General features: G+C 41.3%; 1 protein-coding gene across 5 annotated transcripts in view; it reads right to left on the bottom strand.

The window, feature by feature from the left end:
* Positions 1-22,929, bottom strand: part of MICU1 (mitochondrial calcium uptake 1) — a 297,161-nt gene that overhangs the window by 71,317 nt on the left and 202,915 nt on the right. For all 5 annotated transcript variants that reach the window (XM_040362305.1, XM_040362304.1, XM_040362306.1 and 2 more), the window contains one exon: positions 13,267-13,464. In XM_040362305.1, coding sequence (XP_040218239.1) covers positions 13,267-13,464 — 198 coding nt within the window. The remainder of the gene's footprint in view (positions 1-13,266; positions 13,465-22,929) is intronic.

The raw sequence follows: 22,929 nt of genomic DNA, 5'->3' as shown, positions 1-22,929 counted from the left end.
TATTTCTGCTGCGTACAAAAAGTTAAGAATTAGTGTACTGTGATAAATTAAAATCCTTGTGCTAAAAAAAAAATACTTTTTTTTACAAAAAGGAGGTACATTCAGTCCATTAACACCCACTGACTGTGCCTACCTTCTGAATGGTCTATAACTTTATTCTAGCCTCCAACTGTCTGCTAGCTAAATCCTTATAAACTATATTCCCATCTTCTGACCAGCTCTACATCAACGCATAAAATACCACCAGGCCACTGCACCTCGCCTAGACATACTGAAGAACAAGAGTGAGGTTTTAAAGCACAGGACCAGGCAAAGCTGTATTAATACCCATAAACCATATAAAAGGCTAGTTTAACCTTAACCGAATATATTATCTGACTTTAACATTAATGCTCTGGTCTGACCAACACTAATAGAATTATGTCACAACCAATTCCTTGCTTTTAGTTTTTCTTGTAATTCATTTTGGCTTACCCCATCTGAGGAAGGAGGCATCCACCTAGTTTTGGGATACCATATATACCTTTCACACCACCATTTTATCTGACATCTGTTATGCCACACCTTGGAAGACCCATTAGTGCTGGAAGTGACTGTGTATTTTGTATTTCTATGTCACAACCAAGTCCACCCTTTCAGGGTCTGAAAGTGAAGTATGATCTTGTGGGAAAATGGGAAACAGTTGCCCATGGTTAACAATCATTGTGCAAGTTGATTTTACTTGAGCTGTAACTAAAGTTTTGCTGATTCACAAATTTTAGCTATAACCTGAATGACAAATAATTGACTCTTGGTGATTTACACCAGTTTTTATTATCAATTAAAGCCCAAATCTAGTTAAAAAACAAAAAGTACATACAGTATCTCACAGAAGTTAGAACACCCCTCACAAATGTAAATATTTTATTATATCTTTTCATGTGACAACACTGAAGAAATGACAATTTGCTACAATGTAAAGTAGTAAGCTGTGTAAATTAGCCCCTCAAAATAACTCAACACAAAGCCATTATTGTCTAAACTGCAACAAAAGTAAGTAAACCCCTAAGTAAAAATGTCCAAATTGAGCCCAAAGTGTCAATATTGTGTGACTACAATTCTTTTCCAGCACTGCCTTAACCTCTTGACCACCGCCCCATGTCAAAAAGACGTCCTCCTTTTTAAAGTTGAATATCTCGATAACGGCAGCAGCTGCTGCCACAATCGAGATATTCATCTTTTCAGGGGGCGGTGGTGTACACGATAACGGCGGTCTCCGCGGCGGATTCGCCGCGAGATCGCCGTTATCGGTGGCGGGAGAGGGGCCCCCCCCCCCTCCCGCCGCTCTCCCGCGCTCTCCGCCGCTTACCGGAGCCGTCGGTAGCGGCGGAGGGGATCCGATGTGTCCGGCAGCTGAGCGGGGACGGGACTGAAGGAGAAATCTCCTTCACCCGTCCTCCTAGCTCTGCTGGGCGGAAGTGACGTCAAAACGTCAGTCCCGCCCAGCCTCTTAAAGAAACATTTTTTTTTTGTCATTTGAAAAAATGACATTTTTTATTTTTTATTTTTTTTTTTGCATTTAAGTCTAATTATGAGATCTGAGGTCTTTTTGACCCCAGATCTCATATTTAAGAGGACCTGTCATGCTTTTTTCTATTACAAGGGATGTTTACATTCCTTGTAATAGGAATAAAAGTGATCAATTTTTTTTATTTTATTTTTTTCAGTGTAAAAAATTATAAAACTAAATAAAAATAAATAAGAAAACCAAAAAAAAATTTTTTAAAGCGCCCCGTCCCGACGAGCTCGCGCGCAGAAGCAAACGCATACGCGAGTAGCGCCCGCATATGAAAACGGTATTCAAACCACACAAGTGAGGTATCGCCGCGATCGTTAGAGTGAGAGCAATAATTCTAGCCCTAGACCTACTCTGCAACTCAAAAAATGCAACCTGTAGAATTTTTTAAACGTCGCCTATCGAGATTTTTAAGGGTAAAAGTTTGACGCCATGCCACGAGCGGGCGCAATTTTTAAGCGTGACATGTTGGGTATCATTTTACTCGGCGTAACATTATCTTTCACAATATATAAAAAAATTGGCCAAAATGTATTGTTGTCTTATTTTTTAATTCAAAAAAGTGATTTTTATCCAAAAAAAGTGCGCTTGTAAGACCGCTGCGCAAATACGGTGTGACAAAAAGTATTGCAATGACTGCCATTTTATTCCCTAGGATGTCTGCTAAAAAAAAATATATAATGTTTGGGGGTTCTGATTAATTTTCTAGCAAAAAAATTGTGATTTTCACATGAAGGAGAGAAGTGCCAGAATTTACCTGGTGGGCAAGTGGTTAAAGGGGTTGTAAAGCTTCTCTTTTTTCACCTTAATGCATCATGTGTATTATACCAAATAATATACACCAATTTGGGTTATTTTTACAAGATATGTAGCAGTATAAATTTTGGCCAAAAATTCTGAAGAAACATGACTTATTAGCAAAATTTCATAACAGAACCAAAGAAAAATGCTTATTTTTTTACTGAATTTTCAGTCTTTTTTCTTTTATAGCACCACAAATAAAAAAAACTCAGTGGTGATAAATACCACCAAAAAAAAAAAAATAAGCTCCATTTGTGGGAAAAAAAAGGACAAACATTTCATATGGGTACAGTGTTGCATGACTGAGTAATTGTCATTCCAATTGTTAGAGCACTGAAAGCTTAAAATTGGTCTGGTTAGGAAGGGCGTTTAGGTGCCCAGTAGTAAAGTGGTTAAAAATTATTGTAAAAGGCATAAAAAATAATTAAAAAAATAATAGTAGCTATTAATCTACCATGAAAGTAGACTTTTAAAGAATAAATAGGGAGGAGAGACCAATGAAAGGGGGAAGGAACAGGATCCACTTTTACAGAAGCTAAAGAGAGATTCAGCTGCCAATCTCTCCAATCTGCAGATCTTTAAAAAAAAAAAAGTTTTCAGTGAAAGAAATCTCCTAATAGTGCATGTAAAAAAAATATAATGTATATACATTCAGTTTGAATTATGCAGGCATGTGACAGGTCTAAACATTGTATACATTCTTGCAAAAACAAATGCATGACCAGACACCATCTTACCTCCCTTACAAAATATAAAGAGTAAAAAGCACTTCTTTTAACTGCTGCTCTTGGCTTGGCACTGCAGTCCTGAGCCTGCACTGCCATGAATTTAGAAGAAAATTTATTCAGCTCTCTGGCAGTTTTCACCATCTTAATGAGCAATTAAAGAGGTTATGTAAAGATGTGAAATCTGAGTTGTGAGCAAGGCCACTGGCAAAATAATCTTCAGCCTATAGTCTCGCTCACATTTTCGTCCTCCAAACTAAATGGAATGCGTGCTTTAAATGCAGATTTTCTTATGGGTCCCTGGGCTGTGTAGCTATTACTGGAACACAGAATATGGGATCAAAATAAGTAATTGTATTCTGGAAATTTTTCAAGACTGCATTTTAGCTTTCATTTTAATTTCTCTTTGAGCTAGCACATTTTGAAAATTCAGAAATTACTTTCGGTTATATTCTTCCCACTCTACTTTTGATCTGGCTTGTCTTCCTAGCCTATTCTTTAATAATTATTAAATATACACAAGCATTCTGTATCCCCATCCCTTGAACAAGTAATTTAGGATGGTCATGATACTGTAAAATATACTCAGATATGGAACAAGTCGGGGTAGACATAAAAGGGGAAGTTGCAGAAATTTCTACACATGCCAGAAATAGAAGGGTGGTACGGTTTTTATAAGATGTATGCACAGGCGTGCGCAGCCTATTGCATTAGAGTGTGCACCCGAAAGCTCAAGCACACATACGCGTGCTGTTAAAAGTGATGAATTGCAACTCAGCCGCGATGTCGGCGGTGGGCGGGACCAATCGCTATAAACACCAGCCAATGATTATGCCACTTCAGAGAGGGGCGGATCCACATAAATGTAGCGGAACGTTCAGACCCCATCCCATTGGCTGGTGTTTGATGCCCAGTCGGTCCCGCCCCCCTCCAAGATCACCACTGACTTGACAGCTGAGGTCTCTCCCTGCAAGCAGTGTTATTTTTTTACAGTTTCATACACGGAACAGCTCTGGCAATTCGGCTGCCTGTGAAGATGTTTCACAGGCAGCACGGGCCACGCACTCTCTTGGATGCAGCATTTCGGGGCAGATCTTTGGAGACAGCACGGGGTGATTAGGGTGTGCCCAGGTACATCTGGCACACCCTGTGCGCATGCCTATGGATGTATGGTACAGAAATTTAGGAAGAAAACTTGCACCAAAACACATTTATGCAGGTGTTATGTTTAAATAAAAACTAAAGGCAAAAAAAAAATGTGTCTTGGATAGAGGGAAGAGGGATTAGAAAACCTGCAAAGCTGTATTGCTGTCTTGATTCATCCTCCCCATTTTTCCCGTTTACCATCATCATTGAAAGTGAACGTAAAAGAAAACCACACAGTTGTGTCTCCAGAAAAGTAATACAGGGAAAATGTTCCCATGGGGACAGTAGTTCTGGTGACCTGGGGGGTCCCCAAGGGATTTCCTCTCACTTCCTGCTTGGCTTTGAGACAGGACGTGAAGTTAAATATCCCCAATAGGACAAAGATGGCAAAAAATAAACCTTACAGGGGTTATAAACTTTGCTTACTCTATCCAATCAATAAGACCCCAAATCCCTCCTCTGCACTTTTCCCTCCTCTGCACTTTTATTGAAAATGGCGCTGATATAATCTGGGTAAACCTAAAAGTGATATCAGGCCATTGCTTCAGGGTTACCATAGCAAAGACCTGATCAAAGCTGATCCCGGCTTTGTTTGGGTGTCTGACTAGGCAGGACGGTAGAGTCCAAGCAAGCCGCGGAACCCAAAAAAATTGAAATAAAATACCCAGTGGTGATTAAATACCACCAAAAATAAAAAATAAATCTCTGCCCCAAAACATAATACATATTTCACTCGGGGTAAAACGTTGCATGACTGAGTAATTGTCATTCAAAGAGAGGCAGCACTGAAATTTGAAAACTGGCCTGGGTAGGAAGGGGATGAAAGTGTCTAGTATTGAGGTGGTTACAGGGTTATTAAACCCCAAAATATTAAATATTTATTAAACCACACTCATTAACTCAACATGTCAAAAGTTTCTGTTGAAATGGGCAGACATGGCTATAGGATATCTTGGCACTCAGCTTCCTCCTAAAAAAAAATCAATTAAACTTTCTCCTTCCTCTCTGTTTAGTGATCTGACATGGAAAAATAGGGAAACCTGGCCATCTCCTGGTTTAGGAGGTGTAATGTGCTCAAAATTAATGCAATACTGTGACTTCTCCATCCACTGCAGACCCTGCCAAGTCTCATCTCCCAACAGAATTTCCGTCCCTTTCTTTAAGACTATCAAAAATTCATCCAACAAAAAAAAGCCTGTGAGAATAGCCATAAAGACCTTGATGCTACCTAAAATCCGAGAAATAGGGTTTCCAAAACCTGCTTTATATTATACAGCTGTTCACATGGGCAGAACAATCAACTATTGCAGGCATAAGGCCTACAAGCTTTTGGTTTCCCTGGAACAGGACTACACTTGATTCCCATTAGCGGTTGCTCAAATAGCAGTGGTAAGTGCTCTTTGGGTACTGCATAACCACCCACTCATTGGGTCGCATCCTGTGTGAAACTAGTAGGTCTCTTGACTTGTACAACTAAAAGATTCCCATCTTTTATGACATCCACAATAGGGCCATGGGCGTCCGCTCATAGGGTTAAGGGGGGGTGAGGGTCTGCCATGCTCGCATCTATAGCTGTGCTGACTCTCTCTGTGTTTGTGCAGTCGGCTCCACAGCTGTTGCAAGATCAGTGTCACGGAGCTTACAGAGCTCTTTACTGCCACCTCTGGCCGCTTCCTGTATGTGTGCCCTCGTGTTTGCTTTGCTGCCTGTAATGTATTTTCAAAGGGACATGTGGAACCAGGACTTGGGAGAAGGAAGACCACCGTGACCTTACAAGTGGGGGCTGTGAGTACAAGTGAAGGGAGGAGGCCGTTTGTGTACAGGGGGGGGGGCTGACATATATACAGATGAGGGGGGCAGCTGAGTGCATACAGGTATGATCAGTGAAGGGGGAGTGCCAGATATAGGAAAGATCATATCATCTGTCCTGTATACAGCTATATACACCCATCTTCCTTCCTGTATTCCTCCATCATCACTGACTGCAGATATACATCATCTGTCCTGTATATAGAGCTGTATATACCCACCTTCCTTCCTCTATATACTAATACCATCCACCCCTTCTATATACACATACTGTACATTTGATCAGCACAGTGAGGCTGCATATCATGGGCACATGCCTGCGCTTTATGGGATAATGACTAAGCCCCTCCCCTTCATGACATTGTCAAAGAAGCGGAGCATAGGTGACCGTAAAATTATGGTCCCCCCCCCCCCCCCCCCCCCCCGAAAAAAAGTTCTGCGGACGCCCATGAATAGGGCATTCTGATTTTATGCCAGGCTTCACAGACAAAATCTTCAGAAATGGTTAGACCCAGACGTCATGACAGAAGACAAATCTTTGACCTCTACAAGTTGGAAGACAGTTACTGATCATCCTAACAACCCTAAAATTCTTACACTTGACACTTGGAGACAACTATACCTCTCTTGCTTTAGAGTTTCACTGCCTAAACCAAATTTGTTCTGTGGGCCCATGTTTCAGGAGGATGTTTTCAAGGGCCACAGTATCCTGCGAAGCACACTACCTCACAGCAGACACTAAACCCCAACAAGACCTGACATTCTTATGGAAACAGAACAGGATTACCAGTTTAACAGACAGGCAGGACGACGACATTTTTTTTTTTTTTGCCTATAAGGCTTCAATCTATAGCAAATACCAAGAGAATAATTATAAGATTATGACTTGTGGGTACAGAATCCCTTATGGTGTTGCTAAGCTGCAGAGCAACAAATATTGTTAGCGGTGTAACATACTAGAACATTACTGCAAATCATCTGGGACTGTCCACTATTGCTCTCATTCTGGCATCAGGTTACAAATATTATTCACTTCACAGGTAATATTTTGATTAACAAGCCCCAAAAAATTGCAAGTTGGCTGAAGGTATCGCCATACGTTTGTCTTGAGCTGATCAGATGGCAGGCAGGTGTCAGGGGACACCGGCATGCCCATAGGAGTCAATGGGCGGCCGATTTTTCAGGCGGAACCGAGCGGGCTTATTGTGTGAAAGGGACTTTAAAGTCACACTGCAGTTTACACTTTAAGCAGTTACAGCAAAAAATTTTTTGCTCCTTTTGGGATAACATTTTTACATAAGTGAATAAAAGCGGACCATTGTAACCATCCCTTGTCAGTGTTAAGTGGTTTGTCTCAACCATAAAATTACCACTTTTGATAGACTGCGTGCCGCTCTGTTAAAAAATGATGAAAAATCTGACTTACTGGCCATATAAGCAGGTGAAAATAAAAAGGTAAACAAATTATGTAGCTACCACATCTAAATATTTGTAAGCTGAAATACATTACATTCTTTTTTGGGGTTTAATACAGATTTAGGAATTGGCTTACAGTTTACTTTCTTTAGAAAGCAGTCACAGCCTAAGTAGAAAAGCCTTTCCTCTGCCAGCATGCTGAAGAACAGGACCCTTGATCTCTGTGTGTAAGTTGTGGTCTCTGCAGATGTTTGACACATCCGCTGCTGAGTGAGACCTATAGCTCTGCAGTTAGCAAATCTCAGGCTCCCTGACTGGAGAGCTATAGGTCCGACTTAGCAGGGGGAGTGTCAGACATCAGCAGAGAGACCATTGCTTACACACAGTAAGCAAAGGTCCTTCTCTACAGCATGCTGGCAGGGGATATTCAAGGGTGGTTGGGGGGGGGGGGGGTTAATCTTGTAAGGTTCTTCTTAACTTAATACAGAGAATACATTAAAGGTAAAAAAAAAAAAAATGGGCTTTCACAACCAGTTTAACATTCTATGTAGAACAGCACATGGTACATGACATAAATATAATTGCATTCTTAAATAATATATACAAAGGAGTTTCGATAAATGCATACATCCTTTCTTGCTGCTAAAAATAATAACAGGTCATTTGTCTTGTGTATTATGTGCCTGGCAATTGCCATAATGTGAGTCAGTGAAGCATTTACAAGAGTGAGCACACTTGTTCTTCTATTACATAGGATTTCTATGTTTTTATTTTCTTTGTTTTGTATGCAAAAGTTTGGCTATCTATGGTCAAATTAAATGTTTTTAGTTCTTTTCGTAAAGAAGAGTTAACATAGCCTCTGCAGTCTCTTTAAGGAAAAAACGCTATATCTTTCTGTACCACACTATTCTTATCCTAAAAAAAATATAAGAACGTCATTCTATAGTAACACATTTTCCCAGAGATCACAGCCTCCAAATATTTTTGGAGAGAACTCTTCCATGCAGAAAGCTGCTAGTTCCTAAATCTTCTTAAGTCATACTGAATGCACTGCATGTTTGGCATCTACCTAGAGAGTTTCAATTATTCATAATTCATTTCAGCAAATAAATATTTAGTATGCATTCAATTCTACAGAATACGCCATGTTGAATTTTCTCCCTTTCTAATGCTGTGTTAACTGTACATTTAAAATTTGTATTTAAACTTTGGGGTTAAATAAACTAAAACTGGAGAGTGCAAAATCTGGTGCAGCTGTGCATGGTAGCCAATCAGCCTCTAAATTCAGCTTGGAAGCTGAACCTGGAAGCGGATTGGTTTCTATTTTATTGGTATCTATGCAGATCTGCACCAGATTTTGCTCTTTCCAGTTGTAGTAAATCAAACCCCTTGTATTCAACCCCATCACTGCATGCATACCCAAACAACAGTGAGATCAGTAAGGCGTAATTGACCGCATTAATTTTACGTTCTTGCCAAAACAGTTACACTCACGGCATGTCATGATGTTCATTTCATGAGGTTTACACATCTTTCACCATCTGCATCGACACAATGCTGTTGTATAGATATTTCTGAAACTTTTGACCTACAACTTTACATTAAAGCCGATCATGGCTTTAACCTGATAAAAAATTATGTTTTTTGCACTTGAATATGTAGCTAAACATGAAAGAGGGGGCGACAGATAAAATTATATTACGACGTGAAACAAAATGGATCCATACTTTAAAAGTGACTAGGATGCCAGGGCTTAGTGAATCCTTGAGCTTTAAGTCCTTCTCATGACCCAAGTTCCTTTTTTTAAATTGCACCTTTTTATCTGCCTAGCTTGAAATAATTCCTATTGATACCCGTGTTTGTTTGAATGCCCTCTATTTGGCATATGATTTAAGGAGTACACATACAATTTAGATGTAAGGGTCATCTGAGGGTGTCCTCGCTGACCCATGAAGTGATTCAGAATGCTTATATTCACTTCAACGTAATATTTCATATTGTCTTTTATTCACTATATGGCAGCTATCCAAATAATAACCTGCCTGATGGATGGGTGGCCGTATGGATGCCCAGGGCACCACTGGGGGGAGCCAGATTGCCCTGGGTCTCTCTGCTGGCGCCTGTATGCTGCCATTTGCAGTAGCGTGTGTCCATTTTACTCCATCCACTGGTGCCCACCCAGTTGCTCCCTTACAGTGGATGCCATGCACGATATGTCATTTCCGGTGGGGACGCGCGGTAGCAATTGTTTGGTGTCCACTGGATGCCGGGGGGGGTGAAGGGGAAATTAAGGGGGTTTCTGGACAGGACAGCTTTGACTTGAGGGTGATATATCCGAGTATAATAAGACCAAGTTTTGCTAATCTTTTTGATGGCAACACAATGTATTTTAAAGGGATATTCACCTAATATTCTGCTAATGCTTTAGTTCTAGCACCACAGGGAGATCTGTTTGTTTCATCCTGGAGCTGTCCAATCAAGAGCTGAAAAGGTCTGCAGGACCCCTTCCCTTGCAACTATGCTCTGCCTTGCACTGTCAGTACAAGAAGTGAGAAAAAGCTAATTGGGATACTCATAAACCAACTGCTGAAGCAGAAAGGGTTAAATGACCATCTGTGACCAGATCACTGAGAGGCAGCAGCAGGGAGACAGCACCCTGGACATTGCAGGGAGCGTGCAATAAATCTCTGGGCTCCGACTATGCCCGGGAAATGAACAACAATTTCCTTTGGGTGTTTTAGAGTAGGGCACAAGGATCATCATTGAGGTGGAAGACTGATAAAACCTTAGGATAGTACTGGGCATAAGACTGCATTGGGTGAGGAAAGAGGAATGGCTCCTTACAAGTGACTCGAGGCATATCACTTTGATAAGGCCACTACCTCTCATAAGTAAAGCTTTTTTCATATCTCTCAGTCTACCAAGTGCAAGTCCAAGACATTTTCAAGCTTAGACTCCTACATTCTCCAAGCCTCTCATGGATTCAAAGGGTCAGAAGGCCAGAATACTAGGCACAAAGTAATCTCTGGGATTGAAGTGCCCATGTCCACATCAGGCAAATAAGGATTTCCAGGTACAATATATCTTTCTGTAAGAGCCTTTCTTGCTTTAAGTAAGAAATCAGACTCCCCCTGTCCCTTAAGCTCTGGGCTTCAACAGCCAAGCTGTTAAAGCTAGTGACTTAGAAGCAATAAGGACCAGAAGGCCCCAAGACCGGTCTGGCCAAGGTCATCTCCTTGTTGTCTGAGCATGTTTGTGTACTAGGTTCTTCTGGGTCAGTCTGTTGCTAAGAGAATCACAGGTTACTTCTCTTGCTATTTTGTGGAGCAGTCAATGTAGAATTCACACTGGGAGAGAAGGCATAGATTAGCCTGAACTAAGACCAGTTGACTATCAAGGCATTCAGTGTCAGAAAACAGAGCAGATCAGGAGAAAATTGCTGTAATTGCTCAGTTAGAATATGGTCCTAGAATACAAAATTGCGTTGGTTGTTCATTGCCCTATTCCAGTTAGATGCAGTTTCACAGGTAGAAATCATAGCAATAGCTGGTTGTAGAGCTAGGCCTGCAAGTGTAAAAAGTGCTTTTAAAAAGCGTCTCAAACTTTCCCATCTACAGATTCCATCAATGAAAGATCATCTTAAATATGTACAGTGGGGTGTTTTGTTTAAGACTGAGATGGCAGGATCAACTACCATAACTGACTATTTTATATTGAACTCACTTTCCACTGGACAGAGCATTTATGGCATGGCATTTATTTTAGGAGAAGTAAAAATCTTTTGCTAGTTGACCCAATCGCCATAAAATGATCCATTCTATTTGATCATGAACAGGGAATGTCTTTTGATTCAGCAGCTCTCTTTGTACCCAAAGGGACATGGCAAGACAGAAGAGATTCAAGAGTTACAATGCAAGGCTTTTGCATACAGCACAAGTGAGCATATTGCCACTGGCAAGCATATTGTATGAAGTTGTAACCTCAGGTGCATGTGAGTCTTGGAGTGAGATCTCTTCCACAGCCTCCTCCCAACACCACCTCCGGATCCTCTTTATTCCTTTATTATTTCTATGACCAACTCTTCTAGGCCAGGCATATCGGGATAGGACTCAGGTAAACAAAATGGTGTTGGAGAAGGGGCTTGGTGTTTAGGAGCACTGGAGAGTAATGGCGGTAAAAAAGCCATTAGTTGTCCAAATAACTGACATAGTTGAAGAAAAATCTGCCTTAACCACTTAAGACCCAGACCATTATGCAGGTTAAGGACCTTGCCCCTTTTTGCGATTCGGCACTGCATTGCTTTAACCGACAATTGCGCTGTCGTGCGATGTGGCTCCCAAACAAAATTGGCATCTTTTTTTCCCCCACAAATAGAGCTTTCTTTTGGTGGTAATTGATCACCTCTGCAGTTTTTATTTTTTGCGCTATAAACAAAAATAGAGCAACAATTTTGAAAAAAAAAATCAATATTTTGAATTTTTTGCTATAATAAATATCCCCCAAAAATATATAAAAAAACATTTTTTTCCTCAGTTAAGGTCGATACGTATTCTTCTACCTATTTTTGGTAAAAAAAAAATCGCAATAAGCGTTTATCGATTGGTTTGCGCAAAATTTATAGCGTTTACAAAATAGGGGATAGTTTTATTGCATTTTTAGTAATAATTTTTTTTTCTACTAATGGCGGCGATCAGCGATTTTTTTTCATGACTGCGACAGTATGGCGGACACATCGGACAATTTTGACAAATTTTTGGGACCATTGTCATTTTCACAGCAAAAGGTGCTATAAAAATGCACCGTTTACTGTGAAAAAGACAATTGCAGTTTAGGAGTTAACCACTAGGGGGCACTGTAGGGGATAAGTGTGACCTCATGTGTGTTTCTAACTGTAGGGGGGTGGGGCTGGACGTGTGACGTCAGTGATAGTCTTTCCCTATATCAGGGAAGAGATTGACACTGCCACAATGAAGAATGGGGAAGGTGCGTTTACACACACACACCTCTCCCCGTTCTTCAGCTCCGGTGACCGATCGCGGGACACTGGCGCGATTGGGTACGCGGGTCCAGCAGGCGTGGTTACAGAGCTTTGGACCGGGTCGCGAGCGCGCCGGCAGGGGGCGCTCGCGACACCACGGCTGGGCTTAAAGAGACACGTACAGGTATGCGATTGTGCCCAGCCGTGCCATTCTGCCAACGTATATCGGCGTGAATGGGTCCTTAAGTGGTTAACCAGAGAGACCGCTTGTTGCATGCCATAAATAGAACCTAAATTGGATGCAGAGACCAGTATTAAAATCAAGTCCCGCTCCGATGCAAAGCAAAATGCAGTCCATCCTGACTTGTCAGTGAATTTAGGTATAAAACCTTGCTCCAGAAAATATTAGTTTTGGAAATTTAGTTTTTTTTTTTGCCATGTGTGTCTACAGATTTCTCTACACCTTCTGTCAATATAGAAAGTGATGAAATATCTCTCTAATATGGACACAAACAAAAACATATTTTTAGTAGAGTAGAAGGGTTTAAACAAAAATGATATTATTGATGTGTCAGATCTCCATACAAAACAGCCCCTCCTCATGGCTTCTAACAGACGTGACACATCACATACAAGCTTTAGATTTGTCAAATTAACAAATTTTCCCTCTTTTTTGTTCGTACAGGATTCAAATTCCTAAACAGTGTTGATTTCTTTATATTTGTTTAGTTAAACTTAAATTGCTTTTGTATGGGCAAAATTTTAATATTGTTAAATGGTCAAACAGATGGTAAAAGCCTTTATCAATCTAGGACGCAACAAAATATACGATTTACCTCGAGTTTCAGCACATCATGCTGGAGTTTGCGCTGAAATTCCAAAAAATTGCTGATAGTAAGCTTCCCCTTCAGATCCGCACCAAAAAAGTAGGTGGTGAGTGCAGAGCTGAATCCAGTCTTGAGCGTGTTGCCAGTAGTAGAGCGGTCCCTGTGGCGCATACCCATGCTGGTCTGAGATCGAATGATGCTTTGAACCTACACAAGAAGATAAACTGGTTTTAACAACAGCCACTTACATTTATTTCACAAATTTGATCTGTCTTATGTAAGAAAACTAAAACTGAATGTTACAGTAAATTGTCTTAAGGGCGCTCATTGTATATTTTCTGTATTCTTTGACAAGCATGAGCTTTAAAAACAGATTGTGAAATCCATCACCAAGACTTATGAACAGGGATGCATGCTTCTGTCCTGGAAAAGTATTGTGCTGGAAAAACTGTTCCTCTAAGGCGGGGGTGCTCAACCTGTGGCCTTCGACTTGGGAAGCGATTGGCCAGGGTCGGCAACCCGTTGATCGTGATCAGGGTTTGCCAACCATCCATCTCAGAGCACCAGAGTGCCTTGAACCTCCTCTGTAGCAAAGTTCCAGGCGGAGTGATACCTAGTGCAATTTGCCTGGGTCCTGTGAGAAAACCCACTGTCACTGTGTGTTTTAGAAGGGACTGTGGGCGGGCCTCTTAGGCACAGATTATGGCCCAGAAGAGACTGGAGACAAGCTGGCATTGAGATAATGTAATGTAATGCTACATCCCTCCCCCCCCCCTCCTGTTGCTGTGTCTAATTGTGTTGGACATAGACAATGGTCTGGACTGGAGACATCTCTCCGCAGGGGATGTGTATTGAAAGGCCGCCTGCTTACCATAATCCCTTTATGTTTATCTGTAGACTATTTCAATGTACAAGTGTTCCGTTCCATTGGTTCTTCCTTGTCCCCTACCCCCTCCCCTCTATGACAAGGCTAAGGGGAGTGTCCCTAACTGTGTAAAAGTGTATGTCTTGTATTTAATAAACAGTTTATGCTCTGCATGTTTAACCCTCAACACCTGTGTGGATCTGGGGGTCCCCTTTGTTAAAGAGGTCTTCCAGATTCTGATAAGCCCCCCTTGCCCGCAGACCCCCACAACCACCGGGCAAGGGTTGTGGGGATGAGGCCCTTGCCCCCATCAAAATGGGGACATCCTCCCAATGTTGAGGGCATGTGGCCTGGTACGGTTCAGGAGAGGGCCGCACTCTGTCCCCCCCTCTTTGCTGCGGCCGGACAGGTTAACGTGCTCGGATAAAGGGGTCTGGTGTGGATTTTTTGGGGAACTCCACGCTATTTTTTTTTTAAATTTGGGGTAGAGTTCCCCTTAAAATCCACACCAGACCTGAAGGATCTGGGATGGATATTTGGGGGGAACCCCACGTCATTTTTTTTTAATTGACGGCAGGGTTCCCCTTAATATCCATTCCAGACCTGAAGGGCCTTTTTGTTCGTTGTTCGCCGAACAGGCAATGTTAGTCTCGAACAGGAGTTCGACTCGAACTCGAAGCTCATCCCTTCTCCCCAGAGGGGTACATCTAAAATCCAACTTTGTTTTCACCCATTTGTTCTGAGGTATTTTTTTTATTTGAAATTACACCATTGGCAATGCAGGATCCTCGAGGATGGATCATGCACTTCCTCTCCGTGTTTTATACTTTGTGTGTATTTCTAGTTCAAAGAATAAATACTCAGACAGCTATTAGTGTTTCCATACTGTAATTATGCACCTTTTAGAACTAATGGATTTTTCCAGCAAGCTGAGTGTTTTCTTCAATCTTTCAGCTATTTTTAGTTTAGTCAACTAATTACAATCTAATTTGTTCAATCACACTCACCTTTGTGTTAACTACATCTGTGGATTTAACATTATTCAGCAAGTAATGCCTTGCTGCTTGGAAATAAAATTTTATCCCCAGCTTCATTTGGCACTTAACATTTAAAACCAGTAGCAAGTGCCAAAACAAAAAAAAGAGGAAAACTAAAACAAATTCAAGCAATCTATACCCTCTCATACCATTTATATCCAAGGCCAACAATATAACCTAGTCCCACAGATACAAACTACAAACAGGATTAAAAAAAAAATGCTATCTTACCATTTTTAAACATTTACATTTTTTGATGATTAATATAAATCACCTTAATAAATAAAAACTGATATTTATGTTCTATTTATTATTCAGTCCTGGTATTAATATCAATACAAAATAGTGGCCATTTTTACAAGTTGCCTCTGTTAAGTCCTCTTAGGTGTTTTTCAATATATTCAATTTGTGCTTTATTCATTTATAATTCTCATCAATATTGTATTGTATATTAGGCGTAGGCATGCAGAGCTGGCTTGGTAGCGGCTGTTTTTGCTTGCTTTTTTATTTCTAATTTTTGCCCCGTTTCAGATTATAATACATTTTTATTTTAAACTTCTTTTATGTACCAGCAATAAAGATTTATAATTTTGTATCGGCTATTTTAGCAGCATTGTTAGCTCGTCATTGCTCCTCTTTAGAGCCATCCAATAATTGAAGCTGTCATTTTCCTGTCTTTCCTCTGCCCGCTGGCTTTAAAGCTGTGCTTTTTTGCTAGTAACATGACGTTGACAAAGGGGCTGGGCCCTGAAACGTGTACGTCACGCTCTGCTCTCCAGCACCTTCAGGTCTACACTTTGTTTCCAGCACGCACGTTTTTCAACTGCAAAAAGTTATACTCCTGGCAGAACAGGCTTTCACCATCCAGCTTTGTGGGTCCTTGCTTCCAAGTAACCATTTCCTTTGCCAAAGCTCTTTACTGCAAACTGCCATGTAAGTCGGAACATTTTTATTTCAACTAAATCATTTCTACATTTACTGATTCAGCACCCTGGTAGTTTCTGTTTTGCATGCATCACGAATTCCCTTCAGATCCATAATAACTGGAGCTGCAAATCATCATCCCTGCTGTTCTCCCTGGGTTGTTTTTCATATAGTTCTGACCCTTGGCCATTATTGACAAGTAGACAAGCTGCAGATCTTCCACTACCTATTTACGGTCTCTTCCATGGACAATCTTAATCTGCTAATTAGCAACTATGGTGAGCGCTTGGTATATGCTTTTTGGCACTTTGACATTTGTTACAGAATTGAAAAAAGTAACGTTGAACATGGATGACTCAGTAATGCTTGAGATAATGAAGTTGTATAAAGTTAAAAATAAAAATAATGATCTATAGCTTATTCGAGCTTTAAAAATTCAAGCTAAAAAATGTTTGAGTTTTCAGAGACAAGATTGTGATGACTCGAGCAATGAATGCTATGGATGAGCAGATATCTGACTGATCCTCATCCTTTGCAATTCAGTGGAATTTATGTTAAGGTTACCGAGCATCCCCATTTCCCGAGGACAGTCCTTGTTGCAAGGGGTCTTTTCCCAATATAATTCCAGAGGGCCTGGAGGCATAGCACAGAACCTTGCAGTACATAGGCAAAACTCAACCAGTCAGAGAGAACAAGCATCACCTGAAATTGGCATCGCTGAAGCAGCCTGCATGGCAATCTAGGTTTCCACATATGTGTGAGCAGCTCCAGTGGCAATATTTTCACCTGCAGTGTGACTGATGAATTGGCATCTTTGTACTGCAAGGTTTTCACCACACTGCAAGGTTCTTGAGAGCCATGCTGGAGGGTTCCCGCAATAGAGTGGGAAGGTGATGGTTGGACACCAAGCTTTCAGTTGGGGGAAACCAGTGAGCCAAAAGACATACTGCAAAAATATATACTTCAGCTGTACTTATTAACTGCAATCTGTGTATTGTTCTCGACTTGACCCTTGCATTATGTGCATTACTTACTCCTGACCCCTGCTCTCTCATGCTTTACTTATTCCTCACCTCTACTCTCCCTTCTTTAGTTACTCCTGACCTTTATATTTTTTTCATTAATTACTACTGACCCCTGAAATCTGTGCATTACTTACACCTGACCCTTACACACTGTGCAGTACTTACTTCTGACCTCTGTACTTGTTGACCAATAGCAGGATGGGCTCAGATTTTCAGCAACAATACCCCTTTAAGCCCCTCCTACTGTTAGCACAATCTGGCCACACCAGAAATTCTTCATAGTACGCCGAATCATTGCTCTGTTAATTGTGCCGAAGATATTTTGACTTTTGAAACAATAGGCAAGTTATTCAAGTCTGTGTCTAATTCTTTCAGGGTGTGTTTTAATCCACTTTATTTTTCTTTTCTTATTTCATACATAAATATGCCTAATCGGCATCCGTTGCATTTCAATTGACATACATTATACAACATTTTTACATTCCTATAATATTCCAATGTACATCTCTATATTTTTATATCCCACTCCCTCCCCCCCCGCCCCACCCACCCCCTGTCCTCTGCTGTCTACATAGAGAATCTATCCATCACCAGTTTTGGTGGTGCGACACTCGCATCTCTCAACCAGGAATACCAAATCTCCTCAAATTTACCCTCTGCTTTCCTTCGTTTGCAGGCCAGGTGTTCTCTGCCCAACAGGGAGTTGACATATGCAATCCATTGCTTCCCTGTGGGGACCCCCGGGGCCATCCAATAACGTGCAATGAGTTTTCTTGCCAAATGCAACAGTCTTGTTACCATATAGTACTTTCCTTTTGTATACTCTCTAGGATCAATGGCCCCTAACAAGTATACTAGGGGATCCAATGGGACTGGTACATGTGCCACTCTAGTGATACACTGTGATACTTCTTCCCAGTACCTGTGAAGCTTTGGGCATCTCCAAATCAAGTGTATGAAATCCCCCTGCTGAACTTTACACTTTGGGCACATAGGGGTATCCCATCTATGTAGTTGTGGCGCTGTTCTGTAAGCCCTGTGTAGGATAAAGAGTTGCGAAAATTTGTGCGACGCAGAGACAGATACCACCGGGACAGATTCAAGCGCCCTCTCCCACTGGTCTCCATCTATCTCCCCAATGTCTTCCACCCACTTCCTGCGGCTTCTAAGGGAGGCATGACTCTGAATTGTTGCTAACAGTCCCTCGTATATTTTTGTTATCAGTCCTCTCCGAGCTTCTGCTTGCAGAACCGCCGTCATAAAAGGTGACGGTAAAGTTACCACCAGTAATTGTGTTTGTTGTTGTTTCTGTAGAGCATGCCGGAGCTGGAGATACCGATAGAAGCCCCGTGGGGCTAATTGGTATTCTCTACACAGCTGCTCGTAAGTTTTCAGTACCTCACCCTCGTACAGCTGTGAAAAAAAACAGTTTCCCCGCTTTTTCCAGGAAGTAAAGCCTACTAGATCCTGTAGCTCTGCATATCTAGGATTGTTGCATATTGGAGTGAATGGTAACACCCCTTCTGTCCCCAAAGTCTTACGTAGCTCCCCCCATACCTTTCTGAGGAGGGTTCCTGTGGGTGCTGCCTGTGGCATACTGGGCAAGCCCATCTCAAGATGGGAGGCTGCCTTTAATGAGGGAGCAGTACCAATTACCATATTTCTATTCGGATCCTCTCTTTCTTACCGTCACCATCCCGCCAGCTGTTGTATCCGAGAGGCTAAAAAGTATGTTTTGGGGTGAGGTACCGCCAATCCCCCCCTATCTTTTCCATATTGTAGAGTGGTTAAACTAATCCTGGCTACATTTTTCTTCCATATCAACTCCCGCATCTGGGTATCAATTCTTTTAAACCATTTGTTCGATATCCATATTGGTGAATTATGGAAGATGTATAGGAGTTGTGGAGCCCATACAATTTTATTTATGTTAGCTCTCCCTACCACTGAGTTTGCACCAGCTGTCACATTTCTCTCTTTGCTTTGCCAGTAGTGGGTGTGTTCAGGGTGTGTTTAACCACTTCCCGCTCGGCCTATAGCAAAATGGCCGTGAGGGAGTGCATCGTGGCGATCAGTGGTGCGGTGTGTCAGTCTGACACACCACTACACCAATCTCAGTAAAGAGCCTCTGGCGGAGGCTCTTTACCACGTGATCAGTCGTGTCCAATCACGATGTAAACAGGAAGAGCCGTTGATCGGCTTTTCCTCACTCGCGTCTGACAGACGCGAGTAGAGGAGAGCCGATCGGCAGCTCTCCTGACGGGGGGTCTGCGCTAATTGTTTATCAGCACAGCCCCCCCTAAGGTGCCCACACTGGACCACCAGGGAAGCTGCCAGGACCACCAGGGAAGCACCCAACATGTGGATGGCCAGGTAAGTCCCCCATGGCCATCCACATGTGCAAATGTATTCATAACGTATGCCAATCAGTGCCCACAAATGTGCACTGACTGGCACCATTATGGCACAAATAATTTGTGATGCCCAGCAATGCCACCCAATGCCATTAGTGCCCATCTGTGCCACCTATCAGTGCCCGTCAGTGCAGCCATATCAGTGCCCGTCAGTGCAGCCATATCAGTGCCCGTCAGTGCAGCCATATCAGTGCCCGTCAGTGCAGCCATATCAGTGCCCGTCAGTGCAGCCATATCAGTGCCCGTCAGTGCAGCCATATCAGTGCCCGTCAGTGCAGCCATATCAGTGCCCGTCAGTGCAGCCATATCAGTGCCCGTCAGTGCAGCCATATCAGTGCCCGTCAGTGCAGCCATATCAGTGCCCGTCAGTGCAGCCATATCAGTGCCCGTCAGTGCAGCCATATCAGTGCCCGTCAGTGCAGCCATATCAGTGCCCGTCAGTGCAGCCATATCAGTGCCCGTCAGTGCAGCCATATCAGTGCCCGTCAGTGCAGCCATATCAGTGCCCGTCAGTGCAGCCATATCAGTGCCCGTCAGTGAATAAGAAAGGGTACTTATTTACAGATTAACAGAAACAAAACAAAAACGCAGAGATGATCAATTACCACCAAAAGAAAGCTCTATTTGTGGGAACAAAATTATAAAAAAAATTGTTTGGGTACAGTGTAGCATGGACCACGCAATTGTCAATCAAATTGCGACAGCGCTGAAAGCTGAAAATTGGCTTGGGCAGGAAGTTGTACAAGTGCCTGGTATTGAAGTGGTTAAAAAAGAGGGGGGGTGACTTAAGGGTGTGGCTACAAATGGGGGTGGGGTTTTGTGGGTTCAAAGTAGGCATGGTCAGCAGGTCTACTTCCGTACAACCAACCTGTCGGGTAGTCCATCGTCCATTCACTGGCAGCAGCTATATTCTGCCAGTGGGGAAGGCTCCCCGCTGGCAGAACACAATAACGCTGCAGAAGAAATTCCCCCAACACTACTGACTGTGATGGGGCAATCAAGAAATTTTTCTTCAACAAAAGAAAAACATAATGTATGGCCTGTCTAAAAAATTAACGGATAACTGTCATCTAAAGACAGCAGCACATCAGTTCTGCATTTACACAGACATTGTTTTTTTCACAGATTTACCCTTCTACATACTGTATGTACATGAAAAAGGTTTTGATATCATCATACATTATAAATATTGTATACCAAAAACGTATTTTTATTAAATGAGTAGGGAATGGTTAAAACTTTTTTCCCCTTTAAGGAGATTTCACTTCATTTCATGTCCCTTTGACACAATATTAAGGGGAGATCTCTCCAAAATAAGGGGAAAAGACGCTTAGTTCATCAGAACAAGTGCCCCCACCGGAAAATGTAGCCTCTATTCCAGTTTTAGTAGAAACTGGAAGTCGCATCTAAGTCAGATTCTCATTTTGATTGTTGCGATTACAGTAAGATTACCTAGACATTGCCTGAAGTTGCTTCAAAGTTGCTCTGAAGGTCATGGTAGTGTGAACCAAGCCTAAATCTCCCTACCAGGGACAAAGACGGCAATGAAAATCTGAAAAGGTACCTTAACTCACCACTGTATCTAAAACTAAAAATAGATATATTTTAAGGATCCCTTCACAAGGCAGAAGCATACTCAATTGATTGCACTCAGAATTATCAGTCAATGTTGATGGGGGAATTCCTCCCGCAGCACCATTGTGTTCTGCAGGTGACAATACAATAATTACTGCTGGCATCTATAGCTGTCACCAATGAACTGACAATGGAATACCCGACAGACTGGTTGTACTGAAGTTGATCAATGGATTTACTTCAGTAAAACCAGCCCGCCCACAGACGGATCAAATTTTGACCGGTTCCTGCTGAGCCGGCCAAATTTCAACTGTCTACGGCCAGCTTAACCCTTTCGACATACTAAAATATCTAACAAATGGAGTCGAAATATGCAGCAAATATAGCTGTAAATGAGTATATTTATGTTAAAAGAAAAAAAAATAGCTTGTGCTAAATATTCATTTGGAAATGGAGCGGTTCTTCTGATGCTTGGAAGTACATTGATAACTAAAGCAAATCTGGTCCTCGAATGAACATTTTTCTCATATATTAAAAAATGCTTTTTAAGTTAATCGAAGCTGAAAAGAGATGAAGCAGTTCCGAGTCTACATTGTGCAATAACAGTATAATGCAATAAAAAATGCAATCTGGAGGGCTCCATTATGGAATAATAAGCAACCTGTAGCAGACAGGTTTCATACCCATTATCAGAATAGGTTATTTTCTGAGAACCATACAAGAAAATGGTTCATTTTTTGAATATATATAAAATCTGTTTATATATCTACAATATCTCACAAAAGTATGTACACCCCTCACATTTTTGTACATATTTTAATATTTTGTTTCATGCGACAACACAAGAAATATGGTGTTATCGCCTTAACTCCTTCATACTGGAAGTTCAAAATGGCACCTCATGGCAAAGAACTCTGAGGATCTGAAAAAAAGAATTGTTGCTCTCCATAAAGATGGCCTAAGCTATAAGAAGATTGCCAAAGCCCTGAAACTGAGCTGCAGCACGGTGACCAAGACCATACAGCGTTTCAACAGGACAGGTTCCACTCAGAACAGGTCTCGCCATGGTTGACCAAAGGAGTTGAGTGCACATACTCTGCATCATTAAAAAGGTGTTGGTACTGCGCTGGTATAATAATGTGATATCAAAAAAAAAAAAAAAAAAAAAAAAAAAAAAAAAAAAAATTTTTTTTTTTTTATTTGACCCCTATAGTGATATAGTGCTAGATCCAGTACAGTGATGTACGTGATGGGTCACTATAGAAACAGCTCTTGTGAACATATGTACTAGCGTGATGCTATGTGCATATGCTGTGCCATCAAAAATAAATAAATAAATAAATAAATAAATAAATAAATAAATAAATAAATATAGCTACCCCAAATGATGTGCTTGTGAAACAATATTCCAAAGTGCTATAAGTGAGTCTATAAACTATTATGAATATACATGCACAAGTGTGCGAACATATAAATAATGAATAATATTATTAATATATAAAAATAATAATAAGGTGCGTTTGTGCCAAAAATTCGTTTTTCACAATTCATGTGCATTCATGCTGCAACACGTCCCCAATTATGGGTAAGCGCCAGTTCACAAATTCCAGTCCAAACAGAAAGTGTTGCTGAGTTTAAATCCTGGTGCTATATTTCATGCATCATAAACAAAAATGTAGCGCTAACAAACTCAAAATTATATAATACCGAGTGAGGCAACAACTCTCATATTGTAAGAGCATAAATATAAACAATTGGCATAGATGAAAGTGACTAAAACAATGCTCAATGTGAAACAAAAAATATAAAGTGTTAAAGTCTATATTGGTTAA

Source organism: Rana temporaria, chromosome 8, assembly GCF_905171775.1.
Source record: "Rana temporaria chromosome 8, aRanTem1.1, whole genome shotgun sequence".
Taxonomy (NCBI): Eukaryota; Metazoa; Chordata; class Amphibia; order Anura; family Ranidae; genus Rana; species Rana temporaria.
The sequence above is the reverse complement of the archived record's forward strand: the minus strand, read 5'-3'. Positions and strand labels throughout refer to the sequence as shown.